This window comes from Streptopelia decaocto (assembly GCF_964273445.1).
Source record: "Streptopelia decaocto genome assembly, chromosome: 1".
Taxonomy (NCBI): domain Eukaryota; kingdom Metazoa; phylum Chordata; class Aves; order Columbiformes; family Columbidae; genus Streptopelia; species Streptopelia decaocto.
The window spans coordinates 81,199,210-81,223,666 of NC_138663.1; the positions used below are offsets into that span (position 1 = coordinate 81,199,210).

At 38.3% G+C, this 24,457-nt stretch overlaps 1 protein-coding gene across 7 annotated transcripts in view; it reads left to right on the forward strand.

Moving 5' to 3' along the window:
• The window catches only part of EPS8 (EGFR pathway substrate 8, signaling adaptor), a 142,348-nt gene that overhangs the window by 58,802 nt on the left and 59,089 nt on the right, over positions 1-24,457 (forward strand). For all 7 annotated transcript variants that reach the window (XM_082076274.1, XM_082076281.1, XM_082076273.1 and 4 more), the window contains 2 exons: positions 22,892-22,982; positions 24,075-24,148. In XM_082076274.1, coding sequence (XP_081932400.1) covers positions 22,921-22,982; positions 24,075-24,148 — 136 coding nt within the window. In that variant the 5' untranslated portion in view covers positions 22,892-22,920. The remainder of the gene's footprint in view (positions 1-22,891; positions 22,983-24,074; positions 24,149-24,457) is intronic.

A 24,457-nucleotide genomic window follows, 5' to 3' on the forward strand; every position in this document is an offset into this window, starting at 1 on the left:
GTAGTTTGATGTTTTTGAGATTGTTCATCCTATTGCTTCTTTGACTTGAAGGAAGGGATTTTTTGGGGGAGGGAGGGATGACTCAAATACTTTTTAAGTTGCAAGATTAAATGTTTTTAATAAAGTTGACTTTGTCTCCAAAATGTGAATTTAGTACTGAAAATCAAACAGTGAAACAGTGTTTTAAAGACTAGTTTCTCATCTACACTGACCTTCTCCCACCACCAAAGTCATTCAGCTGCACTACTGAGAGGAAATGTGGAAAGAAGAATGTTTTCAGTTTGCCAGGAACCGCTACAGCCACGAGGGATTTTAAGCAGTGGGTCATTATAAGCACTATGATTTGTTAAAGTACCTGGAATTTGCTCACAACATTCTTGGTGCTGGTGGAGAAGCAGTTATTCAGTTTTCCAGATGGTCAAAGTGTGAACAGCACAGGGTCTTCCTATCTTTTCGACACATCTTCTAATGCAGACTGCTTTCAGTGTGGTCCTGAGTGGCCATTTTCAAACTTATTTGAATAAGAGGGTTTGTTTCTGCACGTGGGAATCATGGCGAACCATAGTGTAGGTTGTTTGGACCATTATTTAATGTACAGCCTGTTGCACTTGGCATAGCTCCTTATTGTAGCCTCAATGTATATGCCAAGTCCAAAAAGGCAAAGCCAAACATATCGAGGTACTACAATTCTTATTTAAGTATATATATATGTGTATATATATACATGAATTATACTAATCCCAAATGATGATATCACTTTACAGCCTGACAAATTGTTTGTGCTATATAGTGAATGTTCGTTCTCTGCTCTATGCCAGAGGATGAAGCTTGTTGTAGCTCAGTCGCTCTCCTCCCTGCAGCCCCACAGTGAGGCCTTGGTTAAGGGGAATGTATAAACAGCTGCAGCAAGGCTGTTCTGAGTGCAGATGTCTTCATGAAGGGGGATCTCTGTGTCACCAGGGACCATGCAAAACATGCTAAATGGGTTTGCAGGAAACTCTCCATGTGTTAGGCATCTGAGCTGTGATGCTGTCCTCCAGAGAAATGCTTTATTGACTTTCACCCACAGTTGTCCCCACACCACGCTGTCCACCTTCTTCCTCTGGGCTCCTGCAGCTATATGTCCTTGCTATGCTGCCTTCTCAGCCTAGATGTCTCAACACCAGGTTTTCTAAAATTCTCTTGAACTGCATTTGAGTCACAATCTGGCAGCTGTGCTCTTGCCAAGCCCTTTAGTTCTGTCTTTGATCCCATTCAGATGTAACAGAATGCAAGTATGGGACTAAAATGGGAGTTTATTTCACTGGTGGTGAAGAGCTATTTGTCGATCACTTGCTGAATATCTGGTGGCTTGAGGAGTCCTTGTGATTATTGTATGCAACTCATAGATTATATCTCAGTGCAACTTCAAAGTTGGGACTAGATGACCTCCAGAGATCACTCCCAACCTAAATTAGTCTATAGTTTACACAGTGATTTACACATAGTACAGTTAAGGAGTTGATGCTACAGCCCAAAGAACTGGTGAACAGAGCATAGAATTGTGAAACAATAGGTGATTCATAGGCTAAAAGATACAGAAGAGTTAGGTATGTGTCTCTCCCTTGCAACTTGATATATTTGCACAGGCTGCTATTTGAAGTACCTTGATAACCCACTAAGTATTTGATAGCTGATAGAAAAAAGGTTGGTGTATATAAAAGGTTGGTAGCCATAAAATATTTACTTCTAAATCTACAGAAGTAGTGTAGGTTTGTTGGGGGGAAATCGAGGTACAAAAAAAGTGCATTAACTTGTAGCTTTTTGTCACCTCCGATAGGTTATTAACACACTTGTGTTCCTTTATGCCCATTTAAATACAACTCAGTAATAACAGGATGACCCCACTTACCAGAATAAAACTTTCTACAATAATTGTCTTTATGATACATTTGTGTGTGTTCATTTTACAATTTACTTATGTTACTGAATCATTCAATTTTCGTTCTTCCTATAACCATGTATTTGTTATGCTGTTGCTGTCATCACAAAGCATAAGCACTGTTGCTTGGCTATGATGATATGTACCCTCCTAACATTTTTATTCTACAAATGGTAATTCGTGATCCAATCTGCTAGTGCATAACAGCATTTTTTTCTTTGAAGTAGAAGAAGAATCATATGCTTTTGGAACTTGAACAATAAATACAAATCTGAAATGATACAAATACCTGCTTGGAAGTCAAATCAACACAGGGCTTGTCTTGTGCATGTCTTACACCCTGTGCTATTTGATCTTAGTTACTTGAAATTACCTTTATTTTCAGAAGGCAGGTACTGAAAATTATGCTCTTTTGACTTGTATGGTTAATACCTGTATTATAAATGTTACACCTCTCCCCAGATCACCTGGATTTTTTTCTGGATCCTTTTTCATTATGGTTGCGGTATTGAAGACAGAGGCACCTGGGATGATATCTAGTCCAAGCCATAGAGTATAACCACCAGTTTCAGAATCCCTTGTGACTGGGTATTTGTGGCATGTAGGTCCTTCTGTACTGCAGGGTACACCCTCTGGCTGATGCCTGGATCCCTGCTGGTCTTGTGGATTGTTTTGTTGTTTTGAAAAACCGATGCCAGCCATTATTGCTGTGCCTGCTCCCAGGTGTATTGTTTTTGAAACCTTTGTACTTCCTTGGCTCAAGGGATGTGTACATTTCCTGTTCCTCCCTGGCATGTACCTGCTCAGAGGCAGGAGCCCGTGCCTGCTGCTCATGCTGCTCCTGCCTCTGTTGCTTACCAGTGTCTCCCGGCACCTGTGCCAGCAAAACACGTCTGTGTTGGTGCAGCAGGAGAGGGTCCTGTGGTGGAGAACGGCTGCGCAGGTGAGGCTGGCTACATGGGTTCACAGCCAGCATCATCCAACTGACGGTGTAACCCATGCAGTGTTGGCAGGCTTCCCAATGGCAGCCTGTGGCACTTACCATGGGCACAAGGGTTCGCAGGGTGGCCTCAGTTTCCCCAGCACAGGCTGGAGTGTCAGCTCCTGTGGCTGGGCAGAGCTTTCACTTTCAGGGTTCACTTGGAGAGCTGCTGGCACGTTCTGAATAGCTTCTCTTATTCGAAGATTCAGTAAAGAGGCTGACAACCTATGTCAGTTCTTTTTGTTTTGGAACACATCTCCCATTTTTAAGCAAATATTTTCATCTTCTGTCATTTTTCTAGCTCATAAAGTGCATCCCTTGGTGTTATTTAAGGATAGATATCTGCTCCTACTCGCCTTATAGCTCTTACTGAGTGCTGGTGATTGCACTACAAAAATAGAAACCAGTGATTTATATTCATTCTTGGTAATAAATGACCTTGGAGTCTAGTTTCTCAAGAACTAAACTGTAAATAATTAACCTTTACCTCTGTGGAACCTTCACTTAACCTAAGGTGTTACTAGCTGTAATGTTTTAACAGTTAACTTATAACTAATTCGTTTCCCAGAGACTCTGGTTATATTAGGTGGTCAAAACAAACAAAGATTAAATACTATGCACACCTTTTTTTATGTGCACGATACAGTAAGTGCTGTGCACAGTAAAAAAACAATGAAAGTTGATATAACTGCAGAACAGCCAAACTCTAGTTCCAACTTGGCCTAACAATTTAAAATGAAAGCAGGCTGTCAGGCTCATCGATTACCTGTTTTATTTTGAAAATCTATCAAAATTACAAAGTTTGGGCATCTGAGTTTTGTTCTTGACTAACCTGATATTGGCCACTGAGATTTTATTTTTCCTTCATACCTAAAGAAATGGGGATGGGGAGGAGACATGGGAGGGTGCAATTTTTCAACAGTAGCTGATGAAGTGGAGAATTGTAAATCTGTGAAAAGATTCAATTTCCATTATAAAAGTTTTTAAAGTTAGGAATATTCAAAGAGTGCCAATTGTCTTTCCTGTTTAAGGTTTTTTAATCAGATGCGATTAATGTTTTGGGAGTTTTGAGCAGACCGATCTATGAACAGCAATGCTCAAATTACAGAGCATGGGATTTAATCTTGGGAGCATATTGTGCTGAAATTAATTATTTACTGAGGCATTTGGAAGTGAGTGTTAAAGATCACAAAAGTGTCCAGCTGACTGCAATACCGCACACACAAATATTACTCATGCCATGTTTTTCTTCTGGTAATTATCTTAGTGCATGTGAGTACCTTGATTCTTATGAAACTGAAATATTTTTCAAAAATCAGTATTTAAAAAAGACTAATGGAAGCTGAGCAGTTGACTGGTTCCTTCAGCCCCATCCCCTAAAACTCTTTGGAAAGGAAAAAAAAAAAAAAAAAAAAAATGGCAAACTGTAGCTTTCATTTGGAGAGAAACTGCTTGCATCTCATGATGCTCTTTTTCTTTTGGAGTTTTCTTTCACTTCTAATTCATGCTGTCAGCTAGCCTGTCTCATAATTGACTTGTAATGATTATCTGAACTAACTATTTCAGTTTCCAGGTAATCTCAGACTCGGTACACTCTCATGACTTTACCCCTTGCATCCTGCTTCTAAATAGTTCTTAAATGTCATCTCCGTGTTCTAATGGGGTCTGTTATTGGAAAACCTGTGGACTTCTTCTGCTTTTGTAATTTGATTTTAAGAATTAAACTGTTGCTCCGAATATTTCTTAAGTTAGTAATCACCTTTCAAACATCTGTTTTCTGTGTGCAATAAGATGTGGATTAAAATTTAATAGGAATTTTTAAAAAAGAACAAAAAATAAAGCGGAAGGAAAGTTTTCTCCCTGACCTTCTTTGGAGGCTTGAGAGAGAACAACACAGCTAACTCAAACTGGGATGTAGACGGTAGGCAAAATGTATTATATTGTAGAGATACAGTACTCTCTAGATAATTAAAAAATACGCAAGAAGTCATTATGCTGCTTACGATTTCCTTTGTTACTCTTGTGGCTTGAAATGTATCCTGAATTCCTCACGTTTTGTGCAAACTTTTCTGTTGCACAAATCCGGAGCTGTAGTTGCTTCCATCCCCCTCTGCAACACTTCCCTCCTGGAGAGGGGGGCGTCCAAATGCCATTTCTGAGTAATGAACCATCTCGTGTTCAGGCCAAAAGTGTGAGTCAGGAGTAAGAGGTTACTTCTGTTCCTTGCCTCCACTTGGACAGTTCTGGAAGTCAGGTCTGGAAAAGTGCTTGTGGTCAGTTTGGCATTAGTTTTTATATTGCATGTGGCTAGTTTTCTGCATCATGTCTATTATCCTCCTGGATAATATCCCCTTGGAGTGCACTAAAATGTGAAAAGGAGAGGAACATTAGATAAGAACAACCTAATACTAGGGAAGTCCAAATTAAATGACATCATATTTTACATATTTCCATTTCAAGAGCAAGTCCAAGAGAGTATAATCTTCTCCCTCCTTAGAGCTGCCTTGCTATCTTATGTACTAAGGACAATTTACAGTGGTTAAAGCCTTGTTTGTTAACCATTAAAAGCAAGTGTCATCTGTTGCAATTCAGTGTGTTAGACTTCATTGCCGGTAATGAGGACACTGTGCAATGCATGCCCGACATTTTGAAGGAGAGACACTGCTGCTGCTGACTTTGTGTTAGCAGAGCACTTTGTCCTTCTCGTGACATGCCAGAGCTGTCTGGTGATATACATTAAGTCTACGATGCTGCTTCTGCTCGTGAATCAAAGGAAAGTGGACATTTAGCATTTCTTGAGCTTCCAGATTGCACCAAGCCTAAGCAAAAGTGTGGGGCCATGCTTCTAGCTGACATGAAACTATTCAGTGCTGGGAGAGGAAGGCCTTGTGCACAGTGAGAAGTAGCCATCTGCTAAGCAATACTAAAACTTGGCAGGAGTGAACTACACAGGAGCCCCTGGTACTCGCCAATTGATCTGGGCAGCAGGAAAAGATGTTAGGACATCTGTTGGGATTTCCCTGTTGTAAAGGACCTCCTCCCTTCCTAAAATCCATGATTTTCCGACAAGTTCCTTGCAGAACTGTACAAATATTCTGGGGGCTTCTTCTAAACTGGACTATACACGCTCTTCACAGGGAAAAGAGTCAATAAGGAAGATGGGGACAACAGGGCTCAATCTTTCAGAAGTAATACAGGATTTTCAGACCATTGGCACAAGTGCCCTTATTTGAGCCTAAAAGAGTGTAAGCTTTCTCCCCATGCCTCAATAATAAGTTCTCAGTATTTTCTCCAAATGAATGTGGGTATTAACAAGTCTCAGTGCTGTCAGCTGAAACCCAGTGTACCTTTCCTTTAGCCAGGTGTGAGAGTCCAAACTGAGGGCCCCTCATAAGGTACAGAAGGCACTCCTGGGTGACAGGAGCTCTGTGCAAGCATGGCAGGGGTATGTGGGCAGGAGGGGGGAGAGCAGCACAGCTGTGCTCTCAGCACTACATTTCTGCTGGCAGAAGGACTCTCTTGCGTCTCATCTGCATTTTTTTTTCCTTTGGGTGTAAGGTTTTCAAGACATGCTGCTCCAGCAGTAAAACTGGAAATCTTGCCCTGGAGAATGTTTTTGTAACAGAGTAAGGACTGAATTCAATGGCCTTCTCCCTTTCAATTTCTGTAACCCTTGAACTCCCCAATCTTATTAGAGCAGCGATCTCATTCTGTTTTTCTAACTTGGTTTAGACAAAATGGGTGCATGTATCTCCCATTAGCATCACCTGGGAGGCTGGTACTGGCTGAGATTTACATATGCTCGGAAGAACTGAGTCACAAAGCTGACTAATGGCAAAGGAGGCAAATTTTTTTGGATCCGTATTTTGTGTAAATGTCACCTTCAGTGCTCTGGACTTCAGCCATGCTGTCGTCCCTTTGACAAAGGGCACAAAGGTAGTTGGCTTAGCCTTCTGGGCCAGATATTAATTGTGCTGATGCCTTTGGCTAGGAGTATTGACCTTGTTATGCATGGTCAGTGAATGATTCAGTGACCTCTCTGTTCGTGCCACTCAATGCAACATCCTGATTAGCAGCTTCATTCCCACTGGCCCTCCTGTGTGGCTGATGAGGGGAACAGCCAGGATGTACCCATGGTGGGTGAGGTGTGTGGCCTGCAGGGTCATTTTGGAGAGGGATGGGGAGTCAGACCCACAGCCGCATGGCTGCCTGGGGGCCCAGGTCTTTCAGTGCTAACAAGGGAGGTCAGAGGAAAAGAAGCCGAGTGGTGGGGCAGCTCTACCGTGGGAGAGGTTTTTACAGACCATCTGTTACTTGGGTATTTACAAAAATAGCTTTGTAGGGCTGAACAGCATGCTGAGCCTGATACAGGGCAGGTTGCTGCTAAAGTACCAGCTTGAGGTGTGATTGAAGGTCTGCACTCACCCCGCTCCTCACTGTGCCTGAGCAGCTGAAGCCCCAGGGCAGTTTTGCTGTGGGGTGGCCAACGGGCACATGAGCTGGGGCGGCGTGTTGTACTCAATCAGTAGGCTGCATCTCTCTGACTTGCTTGTGGAAACAGGACACAAAATGTAGTGCTTCAGACCAGGCCAGAGGAGATTCAGCAACACCAGACACTGTGTTGCCATCTAGCAGTGTCCAGCTGCAGACTGCAGCAGCAGTAAACCTGGCAGCTCTGGTACAAAATCCTTGCTGGTCTGCGCTGCTTGCTGCACTATGTGAAGGTTTCCCATGGCGTTGTGGCCTCTCTTTGCAATAAAACTGGGTTGACATGTTAGTGAAGTAACATATGGATAGCTGACATTCCAGTAAAGGCAATTTAGGAGAAAACATAAGATGTTAAAAGCTGTTTGGGTCTATTTTTTAGAGTGTAAGAAAGTGGCTGAGGAACATGAGAGCAGGTTTCTTTTTTTTTTTTTTTTTGCAAAGTACTGATTTGGGTTAGGTAGCCTGTTAAGGGCTACCTGGTTGGTTTGTGGAGAAAATTTTTTTAAATGTGACCCAAGTGTGGGTAGTCAGGGGACTCTCTAAGCTGTTTGTAGATGAACAAAGATGGGTCATCTGATGACCTTTCTGCTGTCCCAGTAAATTGCCTTAGCCCTGTGCTAAGTCTTATTTGGGCCATAACTTCAACCCTCTAAGTTGCAGTTCACTCTTCCGCACTGTATTTCAAACTCTGGCTCCCAAAGAGAAGCAATTAGAGCAGTAATTGCTTCTGCCATTTCAACTAAATCTATCTGTGAATTACTGTGAGTTTTCAGAAAGCTTAAAGCAATAGCTGGGAGACATAAATCAGCACATCCATTCACAAAAGAAACCCTACCTCTAAATGCTTTTGCTACCTCTGTTCGGAAAGATGACATTTACAGCCATCAGTTTTAATAATCTCATGGGTCATCCAACCCATTTAGACAGGAGGTGAAAGACAGTCACCATGTGGATGACAAGCTGAGTCCCTGTCTTAAAGGCCCTGAACAACATCAGGTACTATTTTTTGAGGCTGCAGTTGGATTATTTTTTCTTGAATTACTTTGTTTCAGAAAATTTGCTGTAGATATGCATGACAAAGGGAAAAGGAGGAGAAAAGCGTAAGGCTGAATTAAACAATATGAGGAAAGAGAAGAGGTTATACAAAGTTGAAGAAGCAAGGGGATACGCTTTAGAAAAACACTGAGATAATGAAAGATAATATATAGATGAAGTAACTGTAGTATTGTTCCCCCTGAAATTTGCCTTGTGGGCTCCCATGAGAAAATAGCAGTTGACGTCTGCTTACTTTGGATTGCTTAGCTAGAAAAACATATGAGATGATACACATGAGACAACATCCTTGTAGGCCTATTGCAGTGTTGATATGAGTGATAAGTTATAAAAAGGAGAGGAGGTAGCAATAAGACAACTATTCTTTGTCAAACAAGACTGAGGAACAGGATATTTTTATAAGCCCATTTTAACAGTGTTCGGATGCATGCTGTTGTTACCTTTGTTTCTTTTTCTAAAATTAAGAGCCTAGTGTATTTCTTGGGTATGCTGTGGGTGAGAACAGTATCAAGTGAGTTTAAATTGCAACAACGATTTAGATTATTTATGGAGAAAAAATTTTTCAGGTTAAGGTTGATGAGCCCCTGGATTTCCTCAGGCTTGTTTTTTAGTCTCTCTCACTAATGGCCCAAGGAAGAGGTTGGAAAGTACTACCTTTTGAGAAGCACCTTGGCACAGTTGCTTCCTGCCTTAAGGATGAAAGATGACTTCTTTCCTTTTCAGCGACATTTTCTGTGATTGTTTGGGAAACTGTTTAGAAAAACGTTGGGTTTTGGGAAAGCTTATATGCCCAGTAAATCCTGCTGTGATCTGAATAACTTCCCAAGAATATTCTCCAGGTTCTTTTATACCTTGGCTCTGACACAGACCTGCCCTAGGTTAAGTAGCAAGCATCTTGGCCAGAAAACCTAAGTACCTAAGTATCTATGTCAGTATGTTTCTTAATTCCTTATATCTCTAAAACACGAATATACTTCAGTCTCTTTAATAATTTTTAATTAAAAGTGGAGTTCAAAAGTGTACATGCTTAACATTTTAAACATTGTATACATATATCTGAAAGCTATTTTTTACAAAAGAGTTTCTTTTAAAAAAATTGCTTTGATTCTTTAGTCTTGTCTTCCTCTTTTAGTTCCTTCTCACAGTAATATCAAGATAACCGTAATGGGAACAAGTAATAAGTGCTGAAAATGACAAATAGAAAAAAGTAGAGAAAAAAGAATTCTGCTTTTCATAGGATTTCAGAAGTCTTTGGGTGCTTGCTAGAAGTACTGGCTCTAATCCAATGTGCTTTTATTGGCATACATGAACAAATTATCCAGGGCACAGCTATTTTTCTTACTGTAGTAAAACCAGAGACTCTGAATGGAGGCTTTGTGTTGGACAAATATTTTCCTTTGACACTGAGTATGAGTTTAAAGTTTATCTAGTGTGCCTTGTAGAGAAGGAAAAACTATCCTTCTCCATCTCTTAAAATAGAAAACATGTAACAGTATAGGCAACTCAGAGCTTTATAAACAAAATCTAATCATTGGTGAGGAACTGGTGAAGTTTTATAGTAGACAGAATTTCTTAGTTGCCTACAAAGTGGGAGAAAGCTGTATTTATTTAGTCCTTCGTCCTTCAAAATTTTTCTGTGCATGCCTTCTTTGTAGCATTCCTTGCAGGGCTCTATATGTTTTCTAGCTACATGGTTGTAACCAGGAGGATAAGGGTCTCATGGAAATTAGTTCTTAAGATAACATTCATTGCTTTAAGGACTATCTCCGTGGGTAATCCTTCTCATTCCTATAAGCCATAATTCACTTTGCAGTGATAACATTGCTGTTGAAAATAAAGCAGTCTGTGAAGTCTGACAGTTCTGTTCAGTATCATGTATAAGAAGTACCAAAGAGATACATAGTGGTTGAAATATGCTTTTCTGGAGGGTCGGGGAAGACATCAAAGAAAACTCCAACCAACCTATGGTATCTCCGGTGACTATCATTTGTGTAAGGTGACCATAAAGTAGTGACCCATCTTGAAAGGTAAAGAGGTGATTTAATTATTTCTTAGCTCTGTAGGAGGCCAACCATACGCTTGAAAAAAAGATTTTACATTAGTATTTCTTATGTCATGTTAAAATCACTAGAATTAGCTCTAGAACAATTCTTGGAATACATGGAAATGAATGGTGCACTCAGCTTTCCCCAGCCTCATCCATCACCCCTCCAAGCAGAAAAAGATCAAAAAGCATTACCACTTATGGCTCTGTTAGGTCCTTCCCTTTCTCACCGCCACCTTCTCACCCACACTTATTTCACACGCTCATTTCTAATAGAAGAAATGAGTGGAGAGCAATAAGTCCATATTCTGGAAGATTTTTGAAAGTTTGCTTCCTTCAAAACCTACAGGAACTTTCTAAAAAATAGAGCTTCTCTGAGGTTTCCTGGGAACAGGGTATTTTTGGCTCCCATCTCAGACTTAGGTTTCCATTTGGAACATATCTGGCATCAATTAAACAACAACAAAAAAAGATGACATTAGAAATGCCTCAGAAAAATGTTTTCAATTCAATGAATAAGCAAATTGCAATAAAATTAACTGGTTGCAGCGTTTCAGAATCCCTTTCTAATGATAGCTTGATAAATGTGGCTTGGTAACCAACAGCAACAGATTCCTGGACAAAATTTTCTTGTGATACGTGCAAATTCAAACTCCACAATTAGAGGACATTGGAGTAAAAAATATTTTGCACTGATTATAATTTGTCTTTCATAAGGTTTCTAATTTTTGTCATCTTTAATTGCTGAATATTTGCTGGGAACCTAGTATTTGATTATAAGGGCATTGAAATTTTAAAAAGTATATACTTTTGCTTCTGAAAGTCAAGCCTATAACTTGCCAAACATGGACATTCACATAGAGACTACTTTTGGAAATGTGAATTTGTTAATTGATTTGGAAAAAAAAAAATGTTTCTGCATTTGATCAGGTAATTTACAAAAAGAAGAAATAACATCAAGGATTTGATATTAGCTGAATACTTGTTTTCATTTTTTGTAATGCTTGTAGAGGAAGGGCTTCGCCCAGGTTGATGGAGGAAAAACATTTATCTGTACAGAGAGACGTAAGTAATGGAAACTACATAATCAGAGGCTTAAAATGCCAAACCTTTAAGTTAATTCTTTTCCCACTAATTGTGGAATCTGTTATTGTTCAGGCTATTTTTCTTCAACTATAGAAATGCTGAGTTACGGAAGTACAGGTTTAATACCATGGTGGAGTGTGACTTCATTCAGCCGTGACCTCAGTTTAGTAAGTTCTTTTACACTCTAATCACTTTGTGCTGAATAATTTTAGCCCCAGTGTGGACTGATCAGTTATGCTTAGATGTTTTGAGATAGTGCCTTTTGTTTACTCACTGAATTGCAATATAGTCTCTTTGGGTCATGTGCACAGTAATGCGAACAAAAATTGATGCTCAAGATTTTTGGTGACACAAACAAGCATCTCCAGCTGATGTTTGGATGCAGGTGAGTTATTGCGTGTCTAAAAGTGCTGAGAACTGTGTAGACTGTGTTCAAGGTCACACGCCTTACTGCACAGTCATATCCCTGTTTTAACCTGAGATGAGAGGAAGTTGTCCTTGTAGTTTGTTTCAAAATCATGGTCCAGGATGCAAAACACCAAGGAAATGCTGTATAGTAATGAGATACCGCCCATTTGACTTCATAATTCTGTACAGGTGACCAAGTCACAGGGCTCTTCTTGTATTTATACATTACTCTGTTGTGGGGTGAAAAATTATTTTAGATTACCTGGTTGGTGTCAAGGAGATATTTCAAGTATAAGGGGAAAAAAAGAACATTCCCTTGAAAACATTTTTTTTTCAGTACATGTTTTCTAATGACAAAGTCATTGTATTTTTTACAGTATTAAATTGAATATCTCAGGCAGTTCGCTTAGCAGCCCTGAGTGATGTTGGTTTGGGTTTTCTGTTTCATAGATGGGAAAACTGAAGAGTTTCTAAAATTCAGTGACTGCTAGTGCTGTGTCTTAAAATAGCTTCTAATGCTCCTTATTCTCTAATCGTCTTTAAAAAATAATATTGTTTTCTTCTGCCCCTTCTCTCTTCTGCCTTATTTTCAGAATCCCTATGTTTTTTCTTTTGTTGTTACCTTACCATGTAGATGCTGTGTATCTAGGCCTCTTCTCGTGATGTCTCCTGCTATTAATGAAAAATACAAGAGGTAGTGATCAGTTGAGTGACTGGATTCCAACTTTGATACCACCTTCCAGGAGCAGCATTTTCCCCCTTAGATTAAAAACAGTATTAGGCCCCTGAGTTTTAAAGAAATAGGATTCCTCTAACACAGGCTAAGTTTTAAAGATAACATATATTTTTCTGTTTTTAGTGTCTGTAAACCAGCTTCAGGTAAATGTTGAATGTGCCCTGCTGTCAGGTACGGCACAGAGGTTTGACTCACAGGTATTGGCAATGTTGCTGCTACACACTATAGTTTTGTAACTAAATAGCTTTGAGGATGAATTCTACTTTTTATATGTTTTATGTGTGCATAAGAAGTGAAAACCTGACTAGATTTGGAATTAATTCAAATGCTTCCCAGTTATCGCATATTAATTTAATACTTCCATGTATACATGGAGTTGGAAATACATTGAAAAAGATTAGTTCAATATTTTAAATTGCTTCTGAGAGTATGAACACTTTACTAACTTTTCTAGCGTTAAAATCTTGTTTAATTCTGAAAACTTGTAATGATGGTATTTGTTTTAAATCATGTTACTTAAAGTCATGAGCTTTTGCATATCAGCCTTGTGAAGCATCCTTGTTTGTATATTATTTGATCTAGGCCTCCCTTAATAGGGAAGTTTGAAGAATTAATCAACATTATTAGAATAGCATCTACTCACTTATTAAGAGAAAAGTTTTACTTTTGCTGCTGAGCTCCACTGTAAGCTCATATTTCAGTTCAGCACTGCTTATTTGCTGTAGTCTAATCAATAGCTTGTAAATCTTATATATTTATTTGCTGTCACTAAACATAGCCCATAGCCTTCTCTGTTTTTACTGAGTGGCATGGAAACTGCTTTTTTTTTTTTTTTTTAACCTTATAGAAAATCTGAGTCTTACTCTAAGCCATGAAGTTTGACGCTTTTCAGACTTGTGCGAATTGGCATTCAGAGCACTTTATAGGTAGAAGAGATCAAGATTTCATGAATGATGCTGGGTCCATTTAATCAAGTATACCATCAAAGGCTGCTTGATCCAGACTGGGTATTTAAATTAATAGGGAAACCAGTAGATGTTGCTCCTACTCAGTTGTTTTTTGTCTGTGTTACCATGTTTCATAGAAGATTGTAACCTACTATTAACCTAGAAATTGGTTCTTCTAACTAGCTGATGGCTTTTAATGGAAGTGGACCTTCGTCCTGATTTATCCTTTGTGCTGACATTGTACAAACGAATAAGAATAGGCTGATGTGATATCAGCCTTTTTTTTTTTTTTTTTTTGGTGTGTGTTTTTGTTTTTGTTTGTTTATTTTTTAATGTGGCTAGGTTTAAAATTTAAGTATGGATCAATAGGGAAACCTTGCAATGGGAGTCATCTATTGCCATGCCTGAGACCGTGACAAGTGCAGCATCAGTGACTGCCTGCGAGTCCTACAGGATAAAAGCTAATTCAGTTGTGGTGAAGTTGCTGTAGGCAGTAAATTTATGAAGGCAAGAATTAAATCTTGCCACAGTTCTCTAAAACTAAATTAGAGAGGCATTGATGAGTGTTCCTGTCATTTTTTCTCCTCTATGTTAATTTTAATGGTCTGGTTGGAGTATGTCATTATATAGTTTTAATTCAGCTTTGGTTATGGACTCTACTAAACCAGTTGTAATAATGTCAGTGTGTTATGAGCAATCTGTTAAGCTTGCAAGTGAGATGTGGATAGGTAGTTAAGCCAGTTTCATTTGGTCAGCTTGCAGCAGCAAGCACTGTTTAACTATGTTGGGAGTTTACTCCTTTTTGGCTGCACTGAGAGGAAAATTTTTTCTAAACCAACAGACAACACCTAAAGATATAGTCCTGTTCATTTTTATATACTTATAGTACCATTACAGTAACTCCTCATGTTGTTTTTTTTTTTTAAAGATCTTATTTCTTAACATTTTCACAAGTACTTCCGTGCAAGAAAATGTTCAGAAATATTTCATGAACTATGCTCACTGCCTGTTTGCAATGTGAAAGGGAAAAGTATCTCCAAATTTCATGATCTTTTTGACATGTCGTGTCTTTGGGGTGCTGTGAATCATTGTCATATGGCATCTGGAAAGAAGCACCTTTTGCATGCTATTTCTTGCTGGGTTTTCTACTGGCCCACCTAAACATTCCCATCAGTATTAATAGTAATATTTATAAAAGTCAAATTGACAGCTTATTAGTTGTACACTGCAAGATGACTTTTCAGATAAATGTCTGGAGTGCCCTCTTTTAGAGTCTAACAATCTATAGTTTGAACTATGATGCAACAAGGAACAAAAGGAAGTAATGAAAAAATCAGAGAGCGTGAAAAAGAAAAATAAAACCATGGTATCTGTGCTTCAGCTAGGTCAGTTGTGTTCACCAGTAAGTGGTTCCAAACCAGTTAAAACCAAACAAAACCCAACAAAACCCAACAACAAAACCACCAAACCCCCAAATTGGAACAAATTGTTGTACATCTTTCTTTAGGTGGAGATATTGAAAGCACTGTTGTAGCCATTTGGGGATTACAATTTGTGAGTAAAAAAAGTATCCTTTGCTAGCTCATTACTGTACTTGGGGGGAAGAAATAAAGTAGATACTTTCCAGGCACCTGAGCCCTTCCTCAGGTCTGAAATAAAAGCAGTAGACTTCAAAGTCAAATGTGAAGGAATAAGCAGTGGTGCTGGGGGCTGTTCTGTGGGAAATGTTTTCCCAGTGTTTTCCTTGCTGCAAGTCCACATGAGTGTGCAGGGACTTCTGGGTGCTGTAGATGAAGTGCCAAGGTAAGCTCTGGTGCGCTATGCTCATATCTAAGTCCATGACCTCTTCCATTGGAAGAGTTTATTTTGTGATCTTCAAAGACTTGAGGTAGACATACTGGAGATGCTGATTTTTACTGTACATTATGATCCCTCCTTTTTCTGTCTGCTTCTAGAAATTCCTTCATGAGCTATAGCTGCCTTCCTCTTTAGACTGTTCTGTATTAGTGAAAGGTGGTGTGTGTGGTGTCTTTTTTTTTTTTTCTTCCTTTTATACAAGATACTGGTCTTCCAGCTGTGGTGATACTTTCTGCAAGGTCTGAATAATTATCCCAATCTTCGTAATTGATACTCATCTTGCTTTAGATGAGGCAGCTAATTCTCTAATTAAAAATAGCAGTGAGTGGTGGCTATAGTGCTTGGCATATTTATTAACATTTCTTTGTTGCAATAGGGATTTTAAGTCTTTGAAGCTTTTGCATCTGTAAAGCTGTTTTATTTTCTTTCAATATGGTTAATTATAACTCGTGGTCTAGACCTGAGTGAAATGGATGGAAATAGGTTGCCATGCCAGAATAAAAACCTGTTTTCAAGCAGGGTCTTTAATAGCGTGACAATAATAAGAGCTAAATGTATGAACAGGATCTATCTGAAGTGTATTTATTCACTTCTTCCTGTTGGTCTTCATATTTCTCTCCTTTCTCAAAATAAAAGATACCTATCTGAATTGTATTCTTAGAATATTTCCTTAACAGTGAACCACTGGAAAATATCCTAGTAGGAAAAAGATTTAAAGGGCGCTTTTTATCTTATTAGTTTTCCCAACAGAAAGCTTCCCTTTCAGCAAACAGTTCTTGCTCTGAGGACTGGTCTTACATTAACATATTAAGTCTCCTGCTTCGATTGATAATTATGTCACCAAATTTTGTTAATAAATTTATCCTGTCTGTCTTGCTGAATGGAATACTGCTGATGAATTTAGTGTCCTGAGGGCTGAGGAAAGATACTGGGTTTCAGAAAGTGTAAATGAAAATGGGAAGACTTTTTGAAACTGGAGAAAGAAGCAGATTGAACTCATCTGCTGCACTGCTCCATTAAGATGGAGGTGAATAAATGTACAAATCCTTAATCCTGGGCAATGCTGTGTCCCCTGTCATGCAGTGTTGTCCCCTGCCTGACCAGAGTCATATTTGTCTGTCACAGTCATTAGTTTCTTGAAATGCTCCTACCCCTCTCCCTGCTTAGACAAGCAGGTAAATAATATTCTGGGTTTAAGTTCAGCTTTCTATAAGGAGTGCAATTCAGGGGGAACAGGGGAGAATATCCAGTCCTTTCCTCCCCAGCCGCAGGTTTCTTTAGCAGGAACCCCTGTTAGCTAACATTGCATCCAGCAGAAAGGTTGTTTGGGGTGCACTAAAAGCTAAACACAAATCTGCACTGAGTTGCATCCTGTATAAACTGAGATGTGATCTAATTAGCACTAATGGCCATGCTGGACAACTGCTCTGAATCCAGACAAGACTCAAAAGTAACAGCATTTTCAAAATTATTTTATTGTGGCTATTGTATTAACATATTTGCTTGAAGTCCTGACACTTGGTCACAGGGGTGTATGCTGGAGTACCTACTCCTTTCTCAGAAAGCTTCAGCTCCCCCATGATTAATAAAGAGTAGCTTGAAAGATGCAAAGAGGGCAACAGCCAGAGCAGTGGTGAATGAAGTCCACGTTTTGTCTTGAAACTGCATCATTGTGAGATCTAGCTTTCAATTTTCTATATGATTTTGGCTGTCATCTTTTTGACCAGCCTTTGGATGCTCTAATACCCTTAATAGAAAATGGAAAACATTATAGTACAAAGCTGCTGCCAGCCCAGTCAGTAGCAGTTTGTCTCAGAGAAATTCTGATATGAATATACGAAGGATGGAAAATCCCCAGTGATAATTTCCAAAGTAAAACTTACTTAGGCATTCATGTGCATCTTAGTGTTTATCTTGAGGCAAGATGCTGAACAGCCAGCAGAACTCGTGTTTGCTCTTGGTGGTTGTTTGAAGCAGGTCCTGAAGCAGAGGGCAGCAGCAACATTTCATCTGTCTCTGTGGGACCTACTTCTATCAGGACTTTCCCGTTTGTAAAATCTGTGGCTGGAGTGAAGATACAAATAGGAGTGTGTTGAGTCAGAACAACAAGGTAGACACAAGAGGAGAAGACACCAAAAGACAAGAACATAAGGAGTAACTAAAGAAGTTACTTCAGCATGGAGAAACAAGGGGCTTAAAAGTAAGAATACTCCAAAATTGAGCATGATGAAGGAAAGCATGTGTGTGGGGGTGAATAGGGTGATGTTGGCTAAGAAACAAAGGAAAAATTCACACAGCAAGTTAATTTTTATTTTTTTTTTTTTTAATATATTCTGTAGAACAGCAGTACTGAATGCTGTGGAATGGCAATGAGGCATTTTTATCGAATGCGTAGTCAGTTACAGCGTAGCATGAATACATCTGATTTTGTTGTTGTTTTTGTTGTTCTGTAATATTTTTAAAAGGAAAAGGGTGGAGAAAGTGTATCCTTTTCTGACTTTGCTAAAATGTCAGATCTGTTACAGATAAGTGTTACCTTGTAACAATCCTTTGTTTTTGTTTAGGCTGGAGTTACAGCCTGTGCCTGCTATTAGCGGGGGAAGAATTCTTGGGGTTTTTTTGGGACATGTGATAACAATGGCTTGTTACTAATATAATTTTCGTAATCAGTAGATAATTATTGTTTCAGCATTCGTGGTGTGCTGGTTTTGGCTGGGGTAGAGTTACTTTTCTTCACTGTAGCTAGTATGGGACTGTGTCCTGGATTTGTGCTGGAAGCAGCATTGATAAAACAGGGATGTTTTCGTTATTGCTGAGTGATGCTGACACAGAGTCAAGGCCTTTTCTGCTCCTCTCACTGCCCTGACAGCGAGCAGGCTGGAGGTGCACAAGAAGTTGGGAGGGGACACAGCCAGGACAGCTGAACCCAACTGACCAAAGGGTTATTCCACACCATGTGGCATTGTGCTCAGCAATAAAACTAGGAGGGAGGTCAGTGTGGGGGACTGCTCAGGGTGTTGGTTGGTGATGAGCAATTATTTTCATTTCTATCGCTTGTCTTTCTTGGCTTTTTTTTCCCCTTTCTCTTTGTTATTTTCTTTTAAATTACAATTTATTATAATTATTACTTATTTCAGTTATTAAACTTTTTTTTTTTTTTTTTTTTTTTTAATCTCAGCCCACAAATTTTCTCACTTTTACCCTTCCCCATCTCTTCCTTCCATCCCACTGAGAAGGGAATGAGCAAGTGGCTGTGTGGTGTTTAGTTGCTGGCTGGGGTTAAACCAGGACACTTAGCTTTTCTTTTCCTTCCTCTACATTCTCCTCTCATTAACTCTTTCCACTCCCTGCCACCCGCATAATTTCTGAAATACCCATGATGTTAAGCTGTTCTTTTTTCCATCTGATATTGTGATCTATCACTGGGTTGGACTGTTTGATTCAGGATGAGTGGAAAAGAGCATCAGCCTCTGGAATATCTCATTTTCTTTAATAAGATAGCTCTGCCCTTCTAGAAAATTGATTATTTTTTTTTTTTTTTAATAAATTGAGGGATTTTGTTACCTTCAAACTCCTACTAGGAAATTAAATGTCAAGATGTGAGTTGTCAATGTGTCAGCTGCTGCTTGCACACAGATTGTATTACTTCCATTAGGCTGTGATGCTACAACATGGGGAAGGCAAAGAGTATTTTAGCAGTTGGACATTTTAAAAATGAATATTTATGACTGATGTAATATAAGTGTAAGTATAATACTGCCCATATTTGAGAGTAGACCACCTTTAACTGTTGACTACTGAAGAACCACAGTATATCTGTCTCAGAAATGATTTGTCTGTTATAAAGGCCAGACCCTTATAATTTATATTGCTGCCTAATATCAGCATGCCAGAATCCCTTCAAAAATAAATCTGATAGTAGCAGTGAAGTCCTAGGTGGGTTTCTTTTTGTTTAGTCTCTTATACGGTGGGAAGAATTTCGTATTTATTGCTTTTCAGCAGTTTGCTATTTATAACTATTTGCTTGCTGTTATTTTAATATATTTAAACGTAAATATATTAATATTTATCTAATTTCTTATTATCCTAGCTATTTTCTTCTTCTTATTATTTTTTTTCCTTAAATTCTTATTGAGTTTTCCTAGTTTTAAATATTTCTTGTTCAGAGTAGACATGATTTCTTCACAAGATCCTGAGAAAGACATGACCATTCTTGGGTAAATTCTTGAGTAAACTGTTGATACTTCAGGTCTACCTAAAGAGGGATCATACAGTTAATTTTGAAGGATGTTTATCTTAAAGTCTAGGACACTGGCGTATTTTGCTGTGAACTGCGGGGCTGAGGTGAACGGGAAGATTAAAGAGGAAGTGGCGTTTATTAATAGACTCCAGGATGCCGATGGCTTTACAGTGTGCGCGGGTTGACTTTTGCTATGGGACTGCTTGTAAGAGATGAAAGGGCATTTGAAATGAGAAATACAGCAGGGAAAGCTGTACAAGTGAATAATAAGCAAAGCACTGCACATTCTGTTATCCTTTTATGTTTTTTTCGTTTCTCTCCATCATGCACTTAATAAAAAAATGAAAGTGTTTTCCTAAAATGTTGTCATGTGTTGGTTTTTTTTTTTTTTTTTCTTTTTCCAGAAACATTTATGTTGAAAGAAATGAAATTGCCTAGTAATTTTGGAGGATTATGAGTAACTTTTTAATGCCGTTATAAATATTCTGACTAATTATATGTAATGACTGTAAAGGGTTGGTTTGCATTCATATTTAGGAGCTTTCTTAAAGCAAGCAATAGAAACATGTCATGTCAAAGTTAGTAGTCTTGGCATTTCAAAAGCATTTGATTATTTTAACAGTGGAAAATTGCATGAGGGACAGGAAATATTGTTGGCTTTACTCAGCTACCGAACAGCAAGTGGTGTTTTGTTTGCATGTCAACTAAAACTCACTAAAACTTTTGTGCTTACTTGGCAGAACAAGCTGATTGCTTTTTCTTTGAAAGACAGACAAAATTTCTGACCTCAGATTTTCACTTTCACTCAATTGTAAAGTTTTCTATAGGTGGTGTTATGCCTTACAGTAGGCGAGTATTTAGTCAGACATGTTTTCTTCCCCTAATGTGAAAATTTGCTGTTCATCTTCATTGCTGCTTTAAAACTCATTGTGTTATGCTAACTTCAATGACTGAAGCTCTGAGTTCTAATATATTGCATTCCTTCTACTTAAAATATTTGTTTCACCACTTTTATAAAATTAAATGGACTACAAATAACAAATCCAGTATTTGTCAGATTAAGATGTCAGAGGAGTGAAATGGCTTTGAGATTTTTCCAGATCTCACTTTAAAGCTGATAATTTTAGAATTTGTTATAAGTGGGGTTATGAAAAAAGTCACAAATTTTAAAAAGGTATGGGAAATAGAATTATTAAATAAGTGTTATCTTAATGTGTGCATGGTAAGTAGAGGAAATCTGGGATGATGAAAAGCAATGGACATAATTTGTGGGTTTTTTAATCCAGTCACGCTTAGGAAGCTAATGACAGGGTGAACTGTTAAACAGGGTAGCAAAATTGAGCAACGGATGCAGATGATAAGAATTAATAGCTGATAGGAAGTGTTGAAGAGTTTAATGGCAGCACGAGCTGGAGAAGAGCACTCTGAGTCGCTCTGGTCCGCAGAGTCGCTGAAACGGAAAAAGGAGCGCACCGTGACCTGGCAAGTTCTGCTGAGAACACAAGTATTTTTATCCTTTCAAGTCATGGGACAGTTTCAGGATGCTTCCCAAGGATTGTAGTTGCTAATGAACTGAGCAGTACTTGGCATGGATAGTAATTTATTGGAGACACCTTCTAAGTACTGCACTCTATAAAAAGTGGCTTAGAGCAGCCAAACAGGCTAGCGAGGTAGATACGTGATATATTCATGGGGATGCGCAGGAGAAATGGAAGTAAAATATGGGTATGTCAGTAAAGACTCTTTGAAAGGTGCAATCAAAGATTTAAAAGAAAAAATATATATATTCTAAACCAAATTACCAAGGATGTGCTCACTAAAGGCAATACCACACTTTCACATGACTACGTTTAGCATGTAATTAATGCAGCTTGGTTCTAGCTAGCTTTGCTAACCATATCTCTGGTAGGAGATGTCAGGTGTTCCTCAGGAAGGTATAAAAAAACCCCTCTGTTCTCAGTACAGAAGACCAAAACCAGCTTGTACATTTCTTGAAATGACAGAAGACTTGAGAGCTGAGAATAAATTTAATTGTGATATTATTTTTTGCGCAAAAGAGGGAAGTATCAAAACATATATGGATACAAAATACAGCATGTACTGTAGGTCAATCAGCTGCTGCTTTTTGGTAAAACAAGGAGAGAACGGTTAAACTGAGGCACTAAGTTGACTTAGCAGTTCAGAAGATAATCTGGTTGTAAGGTGGCTTTCGTACAATGAAGCAGGTTGTGCTTACTTCGGAGCTGGAGCTTTTGTAAGGTAGAAATTTTATTTGATGTACTTCTTGCAGAGTTGAAGTATTTCTATTTAATGACTGTGATGTAGAGAAATATTCACATATGTATTATTCAAATATGTATAAATGAAATAATATTTGCCCATGGTAAATTTGAATAGAGATTTATTAATTGTTTACAGGCTTATGAGTCACTTTCCAGAGTCAATTTTCACTTCAATGGGTGCATTATTAAAGGGAGAAGGCATTCTTTTAACTATTTCATCATAGCTTTTTCAGTATTGCTGTTACAGGAGAGGTTTCACTTAGCATGCTAAACCTGCAGGAAGTTAAATTCTGCTTTAAAAAAAGACAAACAACCCAACAAATCTTAGTCCCAAAATAGCTAACCAAGTTTCCTTTTGTACTGACAATTATGGTTTATTTTGATAATGCATCTTTCTAACAATTCAACTGATAAACTTCATGGAATATGTAGCAAAAGTTCATTTCAAAAGTTACATTTGAAAAAAATGAACTGAGGGTTAAAATCAAGCATGCTTGACTATTAAAGTTGCCACTTGGAAGATCTCATTCACTTCTGCAGTAGATGATCTTTGTTTCATCAGCCTTTTATTTCTAAATCTGTTCTTAAAAACCATTGTATCAATAATAATGGTTGTATTCACTAAATTATAGATTATCTGAAGCAATAACTATTAAATTGCAATTGGGAGAAGTTCTATCAAGGGTCTTTAAAGCATCACCACAATGCAAATAATAACAATTGAGCTCATTGATGCAATTCCTTTCCCATTTCAGCCATAATTTTCTTATTAGGTTTGTATTACATCTGTATAAAACCTTAATCTTTTAAGAGTCTTTAATTCATATGCTGTTGTTTCTTTTCCCAGATCGTATACCTCAGTAAGTGACGATAAGAATGAATGGACATATATCAAATACCCCTCCCGGTGGATATGGAAGTTATTTTCCTCAAATGAAGTAAGGTTTTGCCTTTGATTTTCCTTTTATGGACAAAAAATAGTGTTGTATTTTCTTCTTTACGCTTCCATTTCAGGTAGAGCTATAATTATTAGATCCCAATGGAATAATACAAAGGCAGTTTCTGTAAAAGCATGTACAGTTTCCAAACCATGTAACCAAACTGAGAGATATCATATGACTCATTTTTGTATTAATGTAAGGGTAAAGCTGTGTTGCTGAGTAGAATAATCTGGAACAGAAGAATAAATTGTTGTAGCCATAACATACATATTACCTTACTTGGAGAGGTCTTCATATGCCTGAGATGCTAAGGTTAGCTCTGAGTGATTCCATTTTTATGCATAAAAGATGAGACTGCCCTTCACATCTGTGAGAAAATATCATTTCCCAGTAAACAAAACTGAGCAACTGTTACCTGAAAGCGTTACTCTGCCTGAGATAAGAGGATGCTCCCTGTATCAGAAGCATGGTGTTAGGCTCATTCACAGCACTAATAAGAATTGACCTAATCTGATGCCAAAGAACAAGCATTCCTGTATGGAGCAGGGCATCCGTACTGTCATCTGCTCCTCATATTCTTGTCCCTTTAAAGAGAGATTGTATGATTCATTCTTGTTGTTACATTTGAAGGAAGCTGGATTACCTTTTTGTTTGCTGTAGGCAATGATAGTCCTTTTTAAGTCTTTTATTTAAAATAGCTAAAATAATTAAAAACAATTAACACTTGTGAATGTAGGAAAAAAAAGAAAAAACAAACCAAATCCTATCAAGTCTTTGGTGTAGTCGTTGTTGGTTTTATTATTAAGTGATTTTGATTATTTACATAATGGTAGTATCTATGTGTATACAACATTCCCATTGTGTGTGATGTTGTAATAACGCAACAAAAAAGAGCTCAGAAGGGCTTCTAGCCTAAGTGAAACATGCTTCATTGTGTTCACGGTGCAGAACAAGTATCTAGTATCACTACCTGTGTTAGGAATGGTATAGGTATGTGAAGTCCTACATAAAGAGAGGTCTTTTTTCAGTGCCTGTTTCTGTGTGGCAAATGCATCTATACAGAAGTTAACCAGCAATATTTTCTTCCAGTGGCTATGGTTCCCCAACGTTTACTCAGGCAGAGAGGGAGCAGAATTCAAGAACAAGTGCAAAAGCTCTTTATGGTAAGGTGGCATAAGGTCTTTAAACATTTCTGTTTAAATTGTTCTTTAAATATTAGTTGCGATGTCATGGTGGAAACATTCTATGCATATAAACCTGAAACTGTATGTGCATACACGTGGGTGTGTCTGTCAACATAGATGAAGAACAGAGTGATTTTATTCTGGCTAAAACTAACTAGGCTAGCTAGAAAATGTCTTTTTACAGTTTACTAAGCAGATAACCCCAACCTGCTAATTTTTAAGGCAGCAATTTATAAAGCTTTATTGCAAAACTATGAGTGATCCTATAGCTAAGGCTTGTACCAGCTA